We start from the raw sequence: 16,216 nt of genomic DNA on the forward strand, positions 1-16,216 counted from the left end.
ATAAAGGGAAAATAATACAATCTACACTACAACTAACCCAAACCTGAACTTCTGTGAAGAGGTTCGGGTCTGGGTACCACAGTCAGTTTTTTATCACGCGCGTGCAAAACACATTGCACCCGCGCGATAAAAACTGAACATTGGAACGCAATCGCAGTCAAAACTGACTGCAATTGCGTACCTACTCGCGCGGGTTTGCCGCAATGCACCGGGACGCATCCGGACACGCTCGTCTGCAAGGGGCCTTACACTCCTCAATGGGGTCTGCCTGTATACATTCTGGCACTGTAGCACTGACAGGACAGTAGGAGTGCACTTAGAGAGCCCCCAACCCCAGATTTCAATGTATTTATACATTTCTAGTAGGAATATTAGAGGAATTAGAAGAAAAGGTGCTCCAGAATTCTCATATTATGGGGTATACAATTATTTACTCAATCTGACAAATCGGGAGAGCTATAACCCTGCTCATAGCCGATCCAGATGATGCATGGGGTTTATAGGAAGTCCCAATGGAGCCATGAAATACGTCCAGTAGTCGTGGTTATATGAAGGAACACACAAAGAATGTCATTCCATGAAGACGTTCAGATCCTGGCTGCTCTGTAAAGAAACTACCCTCATCATGCTAGGACAGCTCGAAGGGCATGCTGGGATTTGTGGTCCCACAACAGAGAGGCACAGGCTGCAGATCACATTACAGGAACATGGAAATGGAGAATATATTCACATCCAACGTGCAGATTACAAAATATTTTCCAATAAGCGCCCCTCTCTCTAGTGGGGAGCGTTACAGTGGACACAACCCGAGCCGTCGGAGAATCACATGCACGGCCATCGTCATTAGAAGTCATTAAAATGTCATCTTTTTCTTCCACCGTTAACAGTTTGTCACTTAAGTGAATCATTGGACCTTTATACAAGTTGGTAAGCCACATTAAACTTGTGCCGTCTGGTGTTCTGCATGCGGACACAGTCAATTTACCTCGTGTTAATGCAGCCAGCGCCAGGCTCCAGACCTTTCCATTAGGAGCCGCCGCGTACACAGAGAATGACAATGTCTACACGTCACCCAAGGCGTCTGACGTCCAGAGGGCGACCAAGGAACTTGGGATTAGACCCGGATAGGGACTACCTCTACTGTGCATTTATACTTTTTCTAGGAAATTCCACCTGCTTAATTCCAGTTTGATGGGTCTGATCATTACCTGCATCAATACCATTGGACATTCTCGAGTGGATCGTAGCAAATATTGATACATTTAAATGTATCAATATTTGCTACGATCCACTCGAGAATGTCCAATGGTATTGATGCAGGTAATGATCAGACCCATCAAACTGGACACAAGATGGACTATATGATCCCAGACTACAGTGACTGCTGGTGGTAACACATTTGTACTGCATATGGTTCATCTGCTGATTTTTTCCAGTAACAGCGCCACTCTTGTCCATAAGCAATGTCCGGTATTGCAGACACTTCTAATGTCATACAAACCCTTTAAGCAACCCTATAGACCCTACTTTTACATAACCAGGGGCAGACGTTACCACCGCAAAAACCCCAGAGATCACGGACCATGAGTGGAGGACTAAAAGGGGCGGACATACAGCCCATGCAGCGGAAACACCGCTAAGCTGACAGAGGAGCAACATGGCGGAACTTAGTGGCTGAGCTGAAAGGTGCAATAGGGGGGACCCCTGACATAAAACTTTGCTCGCCAAATCCGTGCCGTCAGCCGATTCGTACGGTCATGTCTTCTAAATGGGTGGACAGGGACAGACTAAAATAAAATACAGAAAATATTCTGCTTGCATTTCATAATGTAATTAGTTCAGACGCACAAAGCTCACATATTAATAAGTCCTACTCCTCGGGATGGATATGATAAATAGGCACACCTGGCATTTCTATAGAGGCCAAACCTGATCGCCAGCATAATTAGGGACAGAAGTTGGAGTGCTGCTCCCACATCTTCTACTTCCAGGAAACGGTTAATTATAAGGGGTATTGTTCTGCGTTTTATAGAATAGGAGACCCTCCCAGTATTAACCTCATGGATCAACTATAAATGACATCCACCTATGTGGTAAACTACACCTGACACTGCAGAGACCTAAGGCTACTTTCACACTTGCGGCAGAGTGATCCAGGCCTTTTTTTAAAAAGGACAGATCCAGCATTGCGGTATTTAATACATTCCTATGGAAAAAAAAAAAAGTGTAAAGTTTTTTGGGCTGGAGAGAAAACCGTAGCATGCTGCGGTATTATCTCCGTCCTGAACAGTCAAAAAGACTGAACTGAAGACATCCTGATCGGATTGCTCTCCATTCAGAATGCATTAGGATAAAACTGATCAGTTTTTTTTTCCAGTATTTAGCTCCTAGCACGGAACTCAGTGCTGGAAAAGAAAAACGCTAGTGTGAAAGTACCCTAAGGGAAGTGATCAGTCAGCGATCAGTCGACAAATCAGCATAGTTTGGTGACTAATCAGATCTTTCATGTGGGCATCAGAACGTTGGCAGCACGTTCTGCGTAAACATGGGACTAAATGGGGATGGGCAGTGTGCTAACAATTGACCACGACCCCTTTCAGTTTGTGAGAGGTCCTTTAAACAAGCATTGGATGACTTGTTAGACCACCAATTAGCGCTGGTTCCAGTCATAAAAAAGGACAGACAGTAATATATATATATTCTAGTATAAACCAATAGGGGGCAGCCTACAGATTCCTAAGCGCTTTACCAGGACTCCGCATTCAATTACAAAATAAAGTGATACAATGTAAAGAAGCTACAAAACTTGCTATGGAAACTTCTAGGATTGGGGCTACACGGTGCCATGAAAGTCACGAGCATTGGATCCAACAATCGCGTCCAAGTGCGACACGCTGCAACAGTCGCAAAAAATCCAGACCTGACTTTCACTCCACTGACTAGAATGTAAGTGGCGTGCGACATGAAACACACCTGGATGGGTTTAAGGCCAAATCACAGCAAGTTGCTGACAGGTCGCATTCATTTTTTGTGGAGCTCAAGACTAACAAGACTACGGTCCAAGTTTATTATAACCGGTGTTTCATACTCCAGCCTTAGAGAGAAGGGGGGAAAAAAAATAAAAAAAATTGTTGGCGTGTATTACGTCAAATTTATGAAAAAGTCCCACTCTGCTTAAAAAAAAATGCCCTAGCCTGGACTGTCCTGAACTTAGCAAAGATTTGCCCCATAGCCGGATAATAATAATAATAATAATAATAATAATAAATTCATCAAGACAGACACTTTTTGCGCCGGTCTTCATAACCCCCCGCAATGCTGGAGGATGTGCTTAATTTAGGATGAGGCGCACACCCAGTCAAAAATTAGAGGCATCCTCTGGCGGTCCGTGGGCCTAACCAGAACTCTACGGCAGCTCAGAGCGGTCATAGATTTCTGGCTTCATTTGCACCAGATAAATGGCATAAAGATAAATTTGTCTCAGCGGTTGACTGTGCCTGTTTCCCACCCCCTTTTGGAAAAGTGGTGAGGGCGGTGTAAAACGAGGCGCAAACACACAGATAGATGATAAACCTGTAGAAACATTCGCTCCCACTCCATACGACCCATCCGCTTTTCAAAATTGGCAAGAGCGAAGCAATGTTGCAAACTTTTGTGCAGATACATCCTGCGGCAAGACTTTTTTTAAATGCCAGAAAATAGGCGTAAAGCAGTCGATAAATTCCTCTTTCCCCACAGCTATGGCGGAGACAGCTGTGTGTATTCTATAGGGCTGAAAGGGTCCTCAAAAATGTCAAGCGACTTCCTATGTGGCTTGTTAACACATCCACTTTTGACACCTTTACATTTTGTTCCCATCAAGCGGGCGTGGCCCGACAGACACGTATGTCAGATGGTTATCAATGTGAAATTCTGCACCGTCGTTGTACAGTACCCGATTGACAGGTGAGACAAAGAACATTGTGCGTAATGGTCTTATTACAGTCTAACATCTGAGACATTTATCATGAGCTGTGAGACATTTTAAGGCGCTGCCTCTATGTAAAAACTATCAATAACTTTAGAGAAACCCGTCACCTGCTAGAAGTTCAGAGCGAGACATATCCAACTTCGAGCCTGCTACCCCGACCAGGTACTCCCTTCTGCCCCCCCCCCCCCCCCCCCCGCATCCCAAACCGGTGTTGCGTGTGTTGCGTTACAGTCAGGCACAAGGTCATCACTACAAACCATCTGTCGGGTGCACGCTACACCTTTTCCACTGTAACAAAATGAGTGATCACTAAGCAGCAAAATAGGGGGGGGGGTCCTACACAAGCAGGTCACGTCCGGCAACAAATACAGTCAATGGACCATGCATTTCAAACAAGGTTTCTATTGTATGCCCCATGTGGTCTTCACTCCTTTGTATGAAATAACCACCCAAGACCATATTGGCTACACAACACAATACATTGTTCTCTTTTAATTGCCTGGATGTTGGTTATCAGTCTTGGCGTATGAAGGTCATTTGTAGGTCAAACCCCATTCCCCCCCCCAAAGTCGTCCAGTAGGCTAGGTTAGCCTTTTCTCTTTCTCACGCTCCCTTTACGTAAGTGCACTGGTCAGTTCGCCTTCACGAGAACGTTCACATCAGTCCTGTATGGGCCAAATATTTAATTATATCATTTTCTGGAAATTGAAAAATCTCAGTGAATGTAAACCCTTGTAAATCAGGAGAAGTAATTGCTTTTCACTTCGAGCCAAGAATGAAGGCAACTATGTAACTGTAGCCTTTTCTAAAAACTTGTTTTCGCAGAGTTTCTGTGAGGCAGGAGAGTTAATTATCTAACCAGGGGATTGTGCAGGACAGTGTTTGATTTAAAAGGCTCGAGGCTTTAGGTGCTCAATTAAGTAGCTATCAGTCTCAGTCTGGACTTTAATGGGCTTTTGCTTCCCCTCCTCTTCAACTGCAGCTATGGGGGGGGGGGGGAAGATACACCCCAGGTCAGGCTAATTAAAGCCAGGGGACTCCTTAATTGTGATGACAGAAATGGTTTCAGTTTCCTCTGCTAAGGTCTTCAGACTGGAGGAGATCGTTAATATTTTAGCATTTGGGGAACACAATCAATCTCAAAACAGCAAGATGTGCCTAATACAGGGAGACCATTTACAATTACAGGCAGATCATTGTTCGGAAAGCTAGATCTGACATAAGAGATTGCCACCATGTAAATATTTCATTTAATGATCTCCACTGCTTGGCGTCACTGGATCTCATCTAATCTACAGACAGTGCTGGAGTTAAAGGGAACATGTCACCATGTTATAGAGCAGGAGGAGCTGAGCAGATTGATATATAGTTTGGTGGAAAGAGTTGTAAATTATTCATTTCAATTCCTGCTCATTCTGGGCTTTGAAGTCCAGGAATCGGTCCTGCCAGTGATCGGCAGCCTGGCCTCTATGACTGTGTCTACAGATGTAGCTGTCAATCACAGATAGGACCGCCCCCCTGGACTTCAAAGCCCAGAAGGAGGAGGAATTGAAATGAAAAGAAATTTACAAGTTTTGCATCACACTATACATCAGTCAGCTCAGCTCCTCCTGCCGGCAGATGACACTACATTTTCATGGTGAACGGTTCCCTTTAATGCACAGGCGACAAGTATAAGAGCTGTTATTAATGTGAATATAATGTGTTATCTATAGGTGGTGTAACAAAGCATCAACAACTACAAAATAGTCCATGTAAACATTTAGTCACCAAAAGTAAATATTATGAGAACTCCCTATGTTGTGAATGACATCCTACATCCACAGAGATGGCTGATTAACTCTTGCAATCCTGGTTCTGTAACCAATCAAGGAAGAAGGCTAGACTAACAATTAGGGACAGAGCAATCAATATGAAGAATTTTTAAAACTAGAAGGTCCCAAAAATGGTCAGACAGCCAAGGCTATATCGAGACATTTTTTTAAAATTGCTTATGACGCAGGAGACATTTCCGGATTCTGCCCTTTTAAGGCTACCTGAAAACTATGCGGATTGCACACAGATTTTGTAAGCGGATTTTCGTGCAAAAAAAAAAAAAAACACAACACACAAACAACGCAATAATACAGTACCGGCAAAGTGAATGAGATTGACAAATCTCATGCCCACTTTGTTTTTTTCTTTTTTACCCGTGTGGAAAAAACGGATTTTGAAATATGCAGCATGTCAATTATTTGGGCTATTCCGACCCGGTAAAGCGATTTTCCCCTTAGACTTGAATGGAGCTGTTAATATAAACAGAAAATCCAAAAGAAAAATTGCATAAAAAATAAAAAATGTGTTGTGTGTGTTTTTTTGTGTGGTTTTGGTGCAGATTTTCTCCATACAAAGTGCAGTTACCCTAGACCTGTGATGGCTAACCTCCAGCACTCCAACTGTGGTAAAACTACAACTCCCAAGATGCACATTTGCTTGGCTGTTCTCGGAACTCCATAGAAATAACTGGAGCACGCTGGGAGTCGTAGTTTCACCACAGCTGGAGTGTCGGAGGTTGGCCATCACTGGACTAGAGGTACGGGCATACAGTCCGATGCAGGATTGGAAGCCAAAATCAGGAGCGGATCATAAATGAGAGAAAGTATTAAAGGGCAGATATTACTTCTCTATAAATACACTCCGGGTTTTGGGTTCCAAAACTGCACCAGGAAAGCTGTGTGGCCGTACCCCAAGAAGGGTATGGCACGTGATGAGGGTGAGGCTTAGGACGAGGCCGTGTTCACACAGGGAAGATCGATCTGAAAAATACTGCCACTGAAAGTCCATTCTATACATATGAACCCCAATATACATTTGCAAGCCCCATGCAGGTGACTGGGACCATTGCAGAATTTTTTGTCAGTGTGTGAACATTGCCTTAGTTTTACGATTATGAAAATTGTCTCACCATACAAAGCTGTGAAGTTCCAAATATACAGCAAAACCTCTCTGGGCAGGGGGCGATCTCCCCATGTATAATAGGCGATATGGTGGCACTGAAAATCTGTCACAGGACATCTTGTCTAAAAAAGGGAGGTGGTCTTTGGAGAGGTTTTAACATATGGGTGTACCGTTCTCTAGATTTTGTATGTAACACGGAAACGTGTAGGTGTACATGGAAAAAATATAATAATAATTCTGGAGGTTATAGGTGTCAAATCTGGTGTTCAGTTCTATAAAAAGTACAAAAGTAATACACATATATGACAGGTCAATCCCAGCACAGTGCTGGTACCTATTATAGAACAGTCTACAGAAGTACACACATTAATCATGGGCCATGGGACACTTCCACATGTCAAAAACATCTCTCAAATGACAGATTTACATAGGGCCAAATCCTGGCCCTGCAAGACCGAGATTATTGATTTTGGCTAAAATATATATAATAAAATGGTGCAAATATATGTAACAAAAATATAATTATTCAATAATAAAAATAATTATTATTATATCTCCGATTATGAGAAACAGGGAGTTAATGTCCCCACACAAATGCCTACATATTTAATCAATTTAATTACCATTTTAATTACTGCTCTGTAGATAATCCCTCCAAGCATCAGCCATTTCTATACATACAGCAAGGCTATAAATACCAACTCCTCGCTCTAAAAAAATAAAAATAATCGCCATTACGGACAATAATCAGCCTGGCATAACCACTTCCTAACTTAACAAATATCCAAATGTTAATAAACCATCGATCTTCTCCCGGTAGCGTCACAGCCACTCTTAAAATAGCCTTATTGTGCCGCCTTAAAAGGGTAATTTATGGTCCTCAAGGTCATATGCATTATTTCATATAAAACCACTGTTCTTTAGCGTTAACCGGGTTTTATAAGCAATTACAGAAGTCTTGCCTTTTCATTTAAGCCCCTTCTGCAGAGGAGTGCAATGCATTAACCTCCAGCTCTCCAGGGGTTAATGGGGAGGTGTATTAAATGCTACAAAGTGATGCCAAGAGCCAAGTCCATTAAAGGTACTTCATACTAACTGGATACTAAGGCACCTTAAAAGCTCTAGGAGCTATTGATACTTAGAAAAGGGCTGAGCATAATGGCTGCAGCTACATTAGAGAAAGGAGGGAAGAGGAAAAAAAAAAAAAAGAAAAAAAAAATCTGCCAAATTACGCTTGGTTAATTCAGAGTAACAGATCTGCCCCCAAGTGAATTGGAGGCCTTGAATTAATTCTGTTATGACAAATCAAGATAAACGTTCCCCCTAAATTGCATGCGATTTAATTAATTTTTGAGATCCAGTTTTTCCCCCCCACTCTCCCAGCTAATAGTTCACATGCTCCTGCGCTGTCATTGTGCTCGAGTGGGCAGACTTCAAAGTGATATTAAATAACCAACTATTAGATTTACCTAGCACGTCCTATTGGAAAAACGCCATTTAATTACCTAGCCTGTTCAATTAAAGGGACAGCGTTCCCTGAATATAGCAGCTTGCTGTTGATTACCAGGGAAATTAACTCTCTGCATGATGTCCCTTGGATTCCTTCTAAAAGAAACGAGGAGGGGCTGGAGGGTGGTGGTGGGGGCAGCTACTAGACGTATTACTTCAGCAATTACCAAGACCTCTGTCTAAACTGGGATACCAGCCATTATTAATGCTTAAGTGTAACACCAGGTTCTAATTATTTTATTCATTATCTTGGGACTGTTGGAAAGGAGACTAGGTTTCTCCTCTCATGTGAACTTCACCGAGTGGATCGGGGAACAGGGGCAGCTGTGACGACTTGACTGGTGAGGGGCAAAGTCGTGAAGTCTGGTCTGTGAAGGTCTGACACACGAGGCATTAACGGACTGTCATTCTCTAGGTGACCCATCAACCAAGGAGAATCGATGGCCAGGAACCATCAACAGAACCCTACTGTATGTCAAGATGGAGAAGCACTCGAGCTTATTTTAAGTTTTGCCGGCCGCTACGACGCCCGGGCAATCATTTTTAGACATGCACAGCGTCGAAGACTCTGTAATCACATCAACATCCCTCCAAATCCTTTTAATGTTTCCCAGTCATCAGACACTGGCCCTTTAACAGTCTGAATCCTCAAGCCCTGGTTAATAATCCCCTCTCTTACAGGCCAATTTTGTTAATTAAATGTTTTGTTTGCAATGCAGCTCTCATTCATTTCGGACACGTCATTCCGAGCAGATCTAAGCCAGGGCCCAGATCTCATTAGATAAAACCTATCAGGACTAAAAGAAAATGGAGGAGTCACTAATTAAAGCTTTTAATTGTGTGTATTCACTGTCAGGGCTGTTTTATCTTGAATCTATGATTGTAAGCTACATGTCAGTCTCCCTCCAAAAGCACTTTCATTAATGGAAGAGGTGGATTTCAACCTCCCCCCCCCCCCCCCTCCTTCTCGAAATGAAGGGTAGAGCTGAAGCACTTTGTTTGGCCTTACTCAGAAGGTGCTTTTCAAAGACAATCCTATCCTTACATCAAACTCTCGAGACATTTTGCCCTGCCCCTTTACCTTTGTGTTTGCCCATTTTTCACAGACATTTTATTTCATATCATTAACCAATATACCCGGTAGGTTGTGTAATCAACGCACCATTTTTGCTGTCCCTTTTTTATTGATATAGAATAGAAATAAGCAAAAATATATCATGGAAGGGAGGGGGGGGGGGGGAGGCAAGAAGACCTTAGCACCTTAGAAGCAGAGTTCTGGCAGAAGAGGCTGTAATAAGGGAGTATATCTAAGTCTATAACTCTTGAATGTCCCGTTTTGGATGACCAAAACTTTATGAACTGCCATAAGCACAGGTGGCCGTAGCCATAAATAACCTAGTTGGTAGGGTTGAAAAAAAAACAATAGGTCCATCAAGTGAACTATGGTTATGGTCTACCACGGAGATCCAGAAATAGGCAAAAATCCCTATGAGGTGGGCACCAATTACCGGCACCCCATATTGGAGGAAAAATTGCTTCTCAACTCCAAATAAGCCAATCAGAATAAATCCATGGGTTAAGGTCCCGTCTCAAGAAATTGAGTACCCATAACTTGTGATAGTCTAACTTTCAAGAAAGGCACCCAGGCCCATCTTGAACATGAAATAAACCCATTGAGATCCTTCTACAGATCGCTATATAGTCTCTGGGCTGAGGTAAACAAAGCCCATGTGGCCATGACACTTAAGTTTGGTACTTCTAGACCAGGTTTAACGCTAGATGTTAAGGGAACATTATGCATCCTGTTAGAATACTGTATGTATTTAAAGCTACAGACCCCTCCATTTATCTCCCTGTCAAGCATGGACATTGCTGGTTTACAACACCATGTAATACAGAGGAGAAATACAACCTCACACGTAGGGCTGTAGGCTGAAAGTACATGTGGGCTGTAAAACACATATACCATATCACTAATGATAGCATCAAGGTGATAACACCAACTCTGTAATTAGTTCCCAGAAGTTAGCTTTTACAGAAGGCTGTTTATTGCTAGATACATCTGTAGCATAGGAAGCATGGAGACAGTGGTGTCAATTTTTCCACTTCAAACTAATGGCTCTCTTCCCCCCCATGTTCTGCTCCATTTAATTAAAATCCTCTTAAGCCTACAGTAGCTCTTGCAGCCACAGAGAGGTGTAGAATGGACTCCGGTTTGTTAAAGCTTGTGCCCATTTCCCAACATTTAAGTCTTAAAAAAAAAAAAAAAACACTCAATGAAATTAATGTTGCAATCCCCCAAAGGCCTTTTTTTTTTGCGAGCATATTACTTCTATTTAGCTGATTGAGGACAGTGAGATTCGGCAGGACATACGGTAGGTTAGAGCATTTGGACATCATCAGTTTAGCACTGAATGAGGTCTACAGTGTTCTCAAATCCAACCGATGGCGTAACCGGATCCTACCTTACCCCAGTACATTCCAAACTTCAAGAGCCAACTTGAGCTAGTATCTTAAGAAAGAGTTTTCTACTTTTGTTTGATGTCCAAATTGGTTATTTATGGCCTACTTAAAAGAAATCCTGAAAAACATACATTTAGAAAAAAAAAAAAAAGTGCAGGGCATCCAGGTGCATCAGTGTATTAAAGCGTTCACTTAAATTAAATATGTAATCCTTCAAATGCCTTTCGGTTTAATGACTTAAGAAGCTTGGTTTCACCTGGAAGGCTCGCATAGGCACACTATCCTTATTGATTCCCATCTTTAAAATGACATTAGGAAGCATGATGGACATCTAATTAATCTCTGCTCACATCTTGTGCAATTAATGGGTTATTACTTAGGATGATTACATCCAGAAGTCAGGAAATGGATCATTTTCTAAAAGGAAGAGGGAATGCAAAGATGGCCAAACCAGTTTAGTAATTAGGACGTTCTACATGTTCCATCATGTGAGGAGTGGAAACTATGTGCAGAAAAAACCTTGCGATATTTCACAGATTTCTAAAGAAACATTAGCTCCGGATGTCATCACATGGTTTGGCTCAGACAAATGTCTTGTCCCAATCTATAGTCTACTTTCGAGTAACAATCAGGTGGATAACAATGGGTGCAATGCTATCAGATGACTAAAAAGACACGTACCTGATGTAGTCATTTCTGCAGAGAATCATTCCACTCTTTGTATAACATGAGGTGCCAATTTCTCCAAGTTGAGCCTGACAGCATGAACACTTAAGGCATCTGCTATGCCAGTAGCTGTCCATGGCATACAGCAGGAACCGATCTGCAATCTTGCCCCCACAACCAGCACACCTTTTCCAGGAGAGGGTGCTAGCAGTCACAGGGGGAGGCTGGGCACTACTACCTGGGTTCACCATGGTCTGAAAAAACAGAACAAAAGAAAGGGGACAGAGAAAGAAAAATGATAAGTTATTGAGGATGCTCCTCAACCTTCACGTGGCTTTCTCAAACAGTAGCAAATCACTAGATCCAGCTAATTAATGGAGACTGCAAGAGCTTGTTTGTTTTGTTTGGGGTCACTGATCTCTGTCAGAGGTGCCACCCACCAGATCACTTTTACTGATAGTCCTCCTCCCTGTCAGGACCTCAGGAGGACACCTTTCCAGATATCTTTAAGAGGTAAACAGTAGCTGGGTTTGGTACTACCATATTAAAGCAGAAATAACTTTATGGTTTCCCTCAAGAGGATTACAGATCAATCCATTTAATATTAACTAGGATCATTCAAGGTCTTCTCTAGACATGACCAACCAGCAATTCATCATAACTTAGGACAGTGAGGGGTAAAAACGTGTTGGGTAGGGGTTTTGTTTCAAAGTTTTTCCTTGTTATTTTCCCTTTCTCACGCTTGCCATTTAATCAATTTCCTATTATTGTTGGATCAGCTGAAATCTCATTTGATTTGGAGGCAATCAATGAATGTCATTTCGGAATTAAGGAGCAAATAAACCAGGTTGAACTTTAGGAAGCCCTGCTAACTTGCTCTACAAACAAATAACACTTTTGTATCACTAATCTGTCCTTGATCAGCCATTTAAATGCAATGAATGGACACCTTCAAAAGGCCTCCAATTTACAGATAAAAGTCAGAAGACAATGGAAGCTATGGTTTGAATTTAACATCTGTCAACACAATCACAGAAGCAGAGAGAAACCTTATCTCTATCCTAGGAGTAGTGTAGAATCACTGATACAGCCATTTGGAACCAGCATACGCCACGTAAACCAGGCTCTTCTAAAATGTGGGACCATCGATAAAAGTAGGTCTAGATAAACCCGCTTAGTAGGTAGTGTCACCCTGTCATCCTAAATACTTGGTCCCTGCTAAGATCCACCTGGTTCCTTAGCCTTTCTAAACTTTCTTTGGAGGAACAGAACCCAAAACTAAAAGGCCAGCCCTGTATCTTCATCCAGTGGACATCGGACTTCATCACAAAATATCATATTTCAAGAATGACCTAATTGAGTCTTCGGATCAATGGTTTGTGAAGTGCCATAATGGCCTCTAATAATGATCCATGCCACTTTTCTAACATGAATGATAGCCATCGTGCCACCTCTTTGGCACAAACACACAAAAGTCTTTATGACACCCATGAAGAAGAAAAAAAATAATAAAGTTTGGAGCCCGTGAAGTTGGATGGCCCTATTTAAGAAGATTTTTTTGTTGCAAAAAGGACAGTAAATAAAACCACATAATCTGCTATCATCAGAACTGTACCTTTTAAGCTGTAACAAAACACTAGGACTTGGGAAACGGAACCACTCTAAAAGCCATTATCTTTGTGTACCCAAATGCATCATACCTTTATGTAAATTGATTTATCTGATGCATTACTCAACGAATGGCTTTTGGTAACAATTTCATCTTCCAACCCCTAAATGAATCTGCATTTCCTGCCCAGAGTCCACCAAGTGTTTTCATGTCCTTTTTTTTCCTCTCTCTCTCTCTCTCTCTCTCTCTCTCTCTCTCTCCTTCTTCCCCCACTTCGTTTCGAATTTCTTTCTCGAAGCACTGCCTATGACCGACCTCAATCCTTGTAGGAAGGTAAATACAAAAAAAATAATAAAAGAAACGTGACACTGTGCCAGGCATCCGGTAACCACATTAAGTAAAGCTCTTAAAGACAAGCAATACCTTAATGCTGATTACATCTACTGGAGATGGATCCTTCTTTACTGACCAGAAAGGGACTTCTCAGGGAGAACTTATAGGGAGGGCTCCTCATCAAGTTTCATTGCAGTTGAGGAAATAAAAACCTTTTAACTTTAATAGAACAGCTACATAAATTATAGAGTCAGGCAATTTAGGGACTGGGGAGGGAAGGCAGCTAGAGGCAACAGCAAGCTCTCCTGTTTTAATGGAGATCTCTTCAAGAAGAAGGAGGAGGAGGGTCATTTGTGATACAAAAAAACTAAGCTGGGTTTTAATTAGGCAAGTCGGTGGATTCCCAGTTCAAAGACGTAGAGCCAGGACATGGCTTTCCCCAGTTCTCCCATCTAGAAGGCGAGCGCCCAATTTACAATTACCATAGGGAATCCTTTCCATAGAAAATCCACCGGAGGAAGGAGTGGAGAGGACACCAACCTTCTAGCCAAGCTCTACTACATCTCTGCCACCTAGATCTGAGAGGGAGAGGTCTTCTAAAGAAGAAGACTCTTCTTCCTTATTTCTCCAAGGGTCCCACAAAGTGAGCCACCAGGACTCTTGAGGAGCCAGCACAAGGGGGAAGGGGTGCTCCTGCCCATGATGCCAGGGTGCAAAGCCACCCCTAAAATCTGAAGTCTACCCTCCTCTCCATTTGCTGGCCAGCTGAATGCAATCCATTGTTGTGTCTGAGGTTGCAGAGAAGGCTGACCATGGTCTTCTGCTGACAGGACGTACCCCCCCCCCCCCCCCCCATCACTTACTTTATCTGCCACCAGGCAGCTCTGCACTTTTTTAGGCACTTTAAAGGTTTTCGTTTTTTTAACCGTTTAAACTCCCGGCTTTGGCTTACCTTTTCCTCTGTGTGTGTTTTATTTTCCCCCTCTCGCGCACAGCAGGGATCGCGGCAAATGTACTGAACGCACGACTCCAGGAAGAGGGTGGTTTAAAAAAACAAAACAAAAAAAAACGCAGCTACTGCGATCCAAGGTGCAGCCAAGCTTTCCCCCCCACAACGCCAGCTCCAGATCCTGCGGGCAAGTTTTTTTTTTAGTTTTTGTGTTTGTGGCTCCCGATGGCCGATCCTGGACGGCCCCCAGGGAAGGGATGAGCGCAGGGTCCCGAGAGGTAGGTGCCGGTGAGTGTCCCCCGCGCGCTGCTGCAGGCCCCCGGCTCCGTGTGCTGCTGCTGCTGCTGCTCCGAGCTCTCCGCTCTCTCTCCAGCCTGACATGTGTTACAGACTGAGCTCAGCAGCCGCTGCCTCCCCGGCTCCTCCCCGCCCAATCCCCTCTTCTGATTGTTCGGGCGGAATAATAAAAGGAGCCGAGGGAAGGCCCGAGACTGGGGGCAGTGCACACCGCCGAGAAAGATCAGGTGGAAGAGGCGGTTTTTTTTTTTTTTTTACCGCTCCCTCCTCTAATTGAGAGATCCAGTCCTAAGTAAAGATCTGAGCCGCCGCTGCCTCTGACAGGGACATGGCTGGAGCGAAGCCCTCCGGCAGCGACAGGGTTAAACCAGAAGTTTTTTTTTTGGAGGGCGCTAGTAAACGAGGGCATAGGAATGCATGTGTGCGCTACCGCTGAGGAAACGCACGGTGTGTGACAGGTGGCTTCACGTCATTTGGATTTTAGGGTTGTTGTTGTTTTTTTTTGTAATGAATCATGAGGAGAACTTTCCCCAGGAATAATACCTGGTGCACTGAGCTGTCCTGCACTGGCACCCAAAAACTGGGCATCAAAGTGGGAGTGTGATTTAAAGGGTTAAAATGACATTGGGCCACTGCCAACATGCAGAAGGTGATGCCCGGCGTCCTATTAAGTTCAGTCTGGCCCGGGCAGGTTCTCGGCATCAAAGAGGGCACATGGGCGGTTTTTACTGATTTGCCCAAGTAACTAGGATTTTTAAAGGGTTAAATGACTTTGGGCCGCTGATCTCACTCTGCCACTGTACAGAGCACTAATCCTGAGCCTTCCATGTGACGGTCCGGACCCCTGACCCACCGTCCTCTGTGACATGGGGGTGAGCGGGGTAGTAGCCAATCCACGGGACCACGCCCGCACCACGATTGACCCCCGTCTCACTTTGCTTTCGTGCCCCTTTGGATTTGGCAAAAAAATTTAAATGTTGACAAACTATGGGCATACTGGCAGGCTTCTAATGAGGGATGGCGGGGCCAGCCCTCACCCCACTTCACGCTCAGACCCCTGTGAGAGATGCCACAGAGTGGCTTAATACTTCTGGGGGGTCTTAAAGCTTTCCAGTCAGTGTGAGATCACCAAGTGTCCGTCTACCCATTTGATGCCAGTTCTTGTGCCCAGAACCTATTCAGGCCAGGCTGAACTCGACTGAATATGATGCGGGGCATCACCCTGTGCATGTTGGCACCGTGAGATCGGTGGCCCAAAGTCACTTAACCCTTTCAAAACACTGGTTACTTATTAAAATCAATAACACGAGTCCATCTGCCCACTTTGATGTCAGTTCTTGTGCCCAGAACCTGTTGGAGCCAGGATGAACGCAATTTAATGTGATGCAGGGTATGTTGGCAGGGTGCGATCAGTGGCCCAGAGTCATTTAACCCTTTAAATGATACTCTTTTATGCCCACTTTCATGCCCATTGTTGTGCCAG

The 16,216-nt window shown here is 43.6% G+C and overlaps 1 protein-coding gene across 2 annotated transcripts in view; it reads right to left on the bottom strand.

The window, feature by feature from the left end:
* Positions 1 to 14,825, bottom strand: part of LMO4 (LIM domain only 4) — a 38,427-nt gene extending 23,602 nt beyond the window's left edge. Inside the window, exons 1-2 of one of the 2 annotated variants that reach the window (XM_040407718.1) lie at positions 14,440 to 14,825; positions 11,561 to 11,799 (exon numbers count right to left, since the gene is read on the bottom strand). In XM_040407718.1, the coding sequence (XP_040263652.1) occupies positions 11,561 to 11,796 (236 nt within the window). In that variant the 5' untranslated portion in view covers positions 11,797 to 11,799; positions 14,440 to 14,825. Of the gene's footprint in view, positions 1 to 11,560; positions 11,800 to 13,160; positions 13,306 to 14,439 lie in introns of those variants that run through there. The other variant, XM_040407719.1, reaches the window with a different exon arrangement.
* Positions 14,826 to 16,216: the final 1,391 nt, after the last annotated feature.

This window comes from Bufo bufo, chromosome 9 (assembly GCF_905171765.1).
Source record: "Bufo bufo chromosome 9, aBufBuf1.1, whole genome shotgun sequence".
NCBI classification, from domain to species: domain Eukaryota; kingdom Metazoa; phylum Chordata; class Amphibia; order Anura; family Bufonidae; genus Bufo; species Bufo bufo.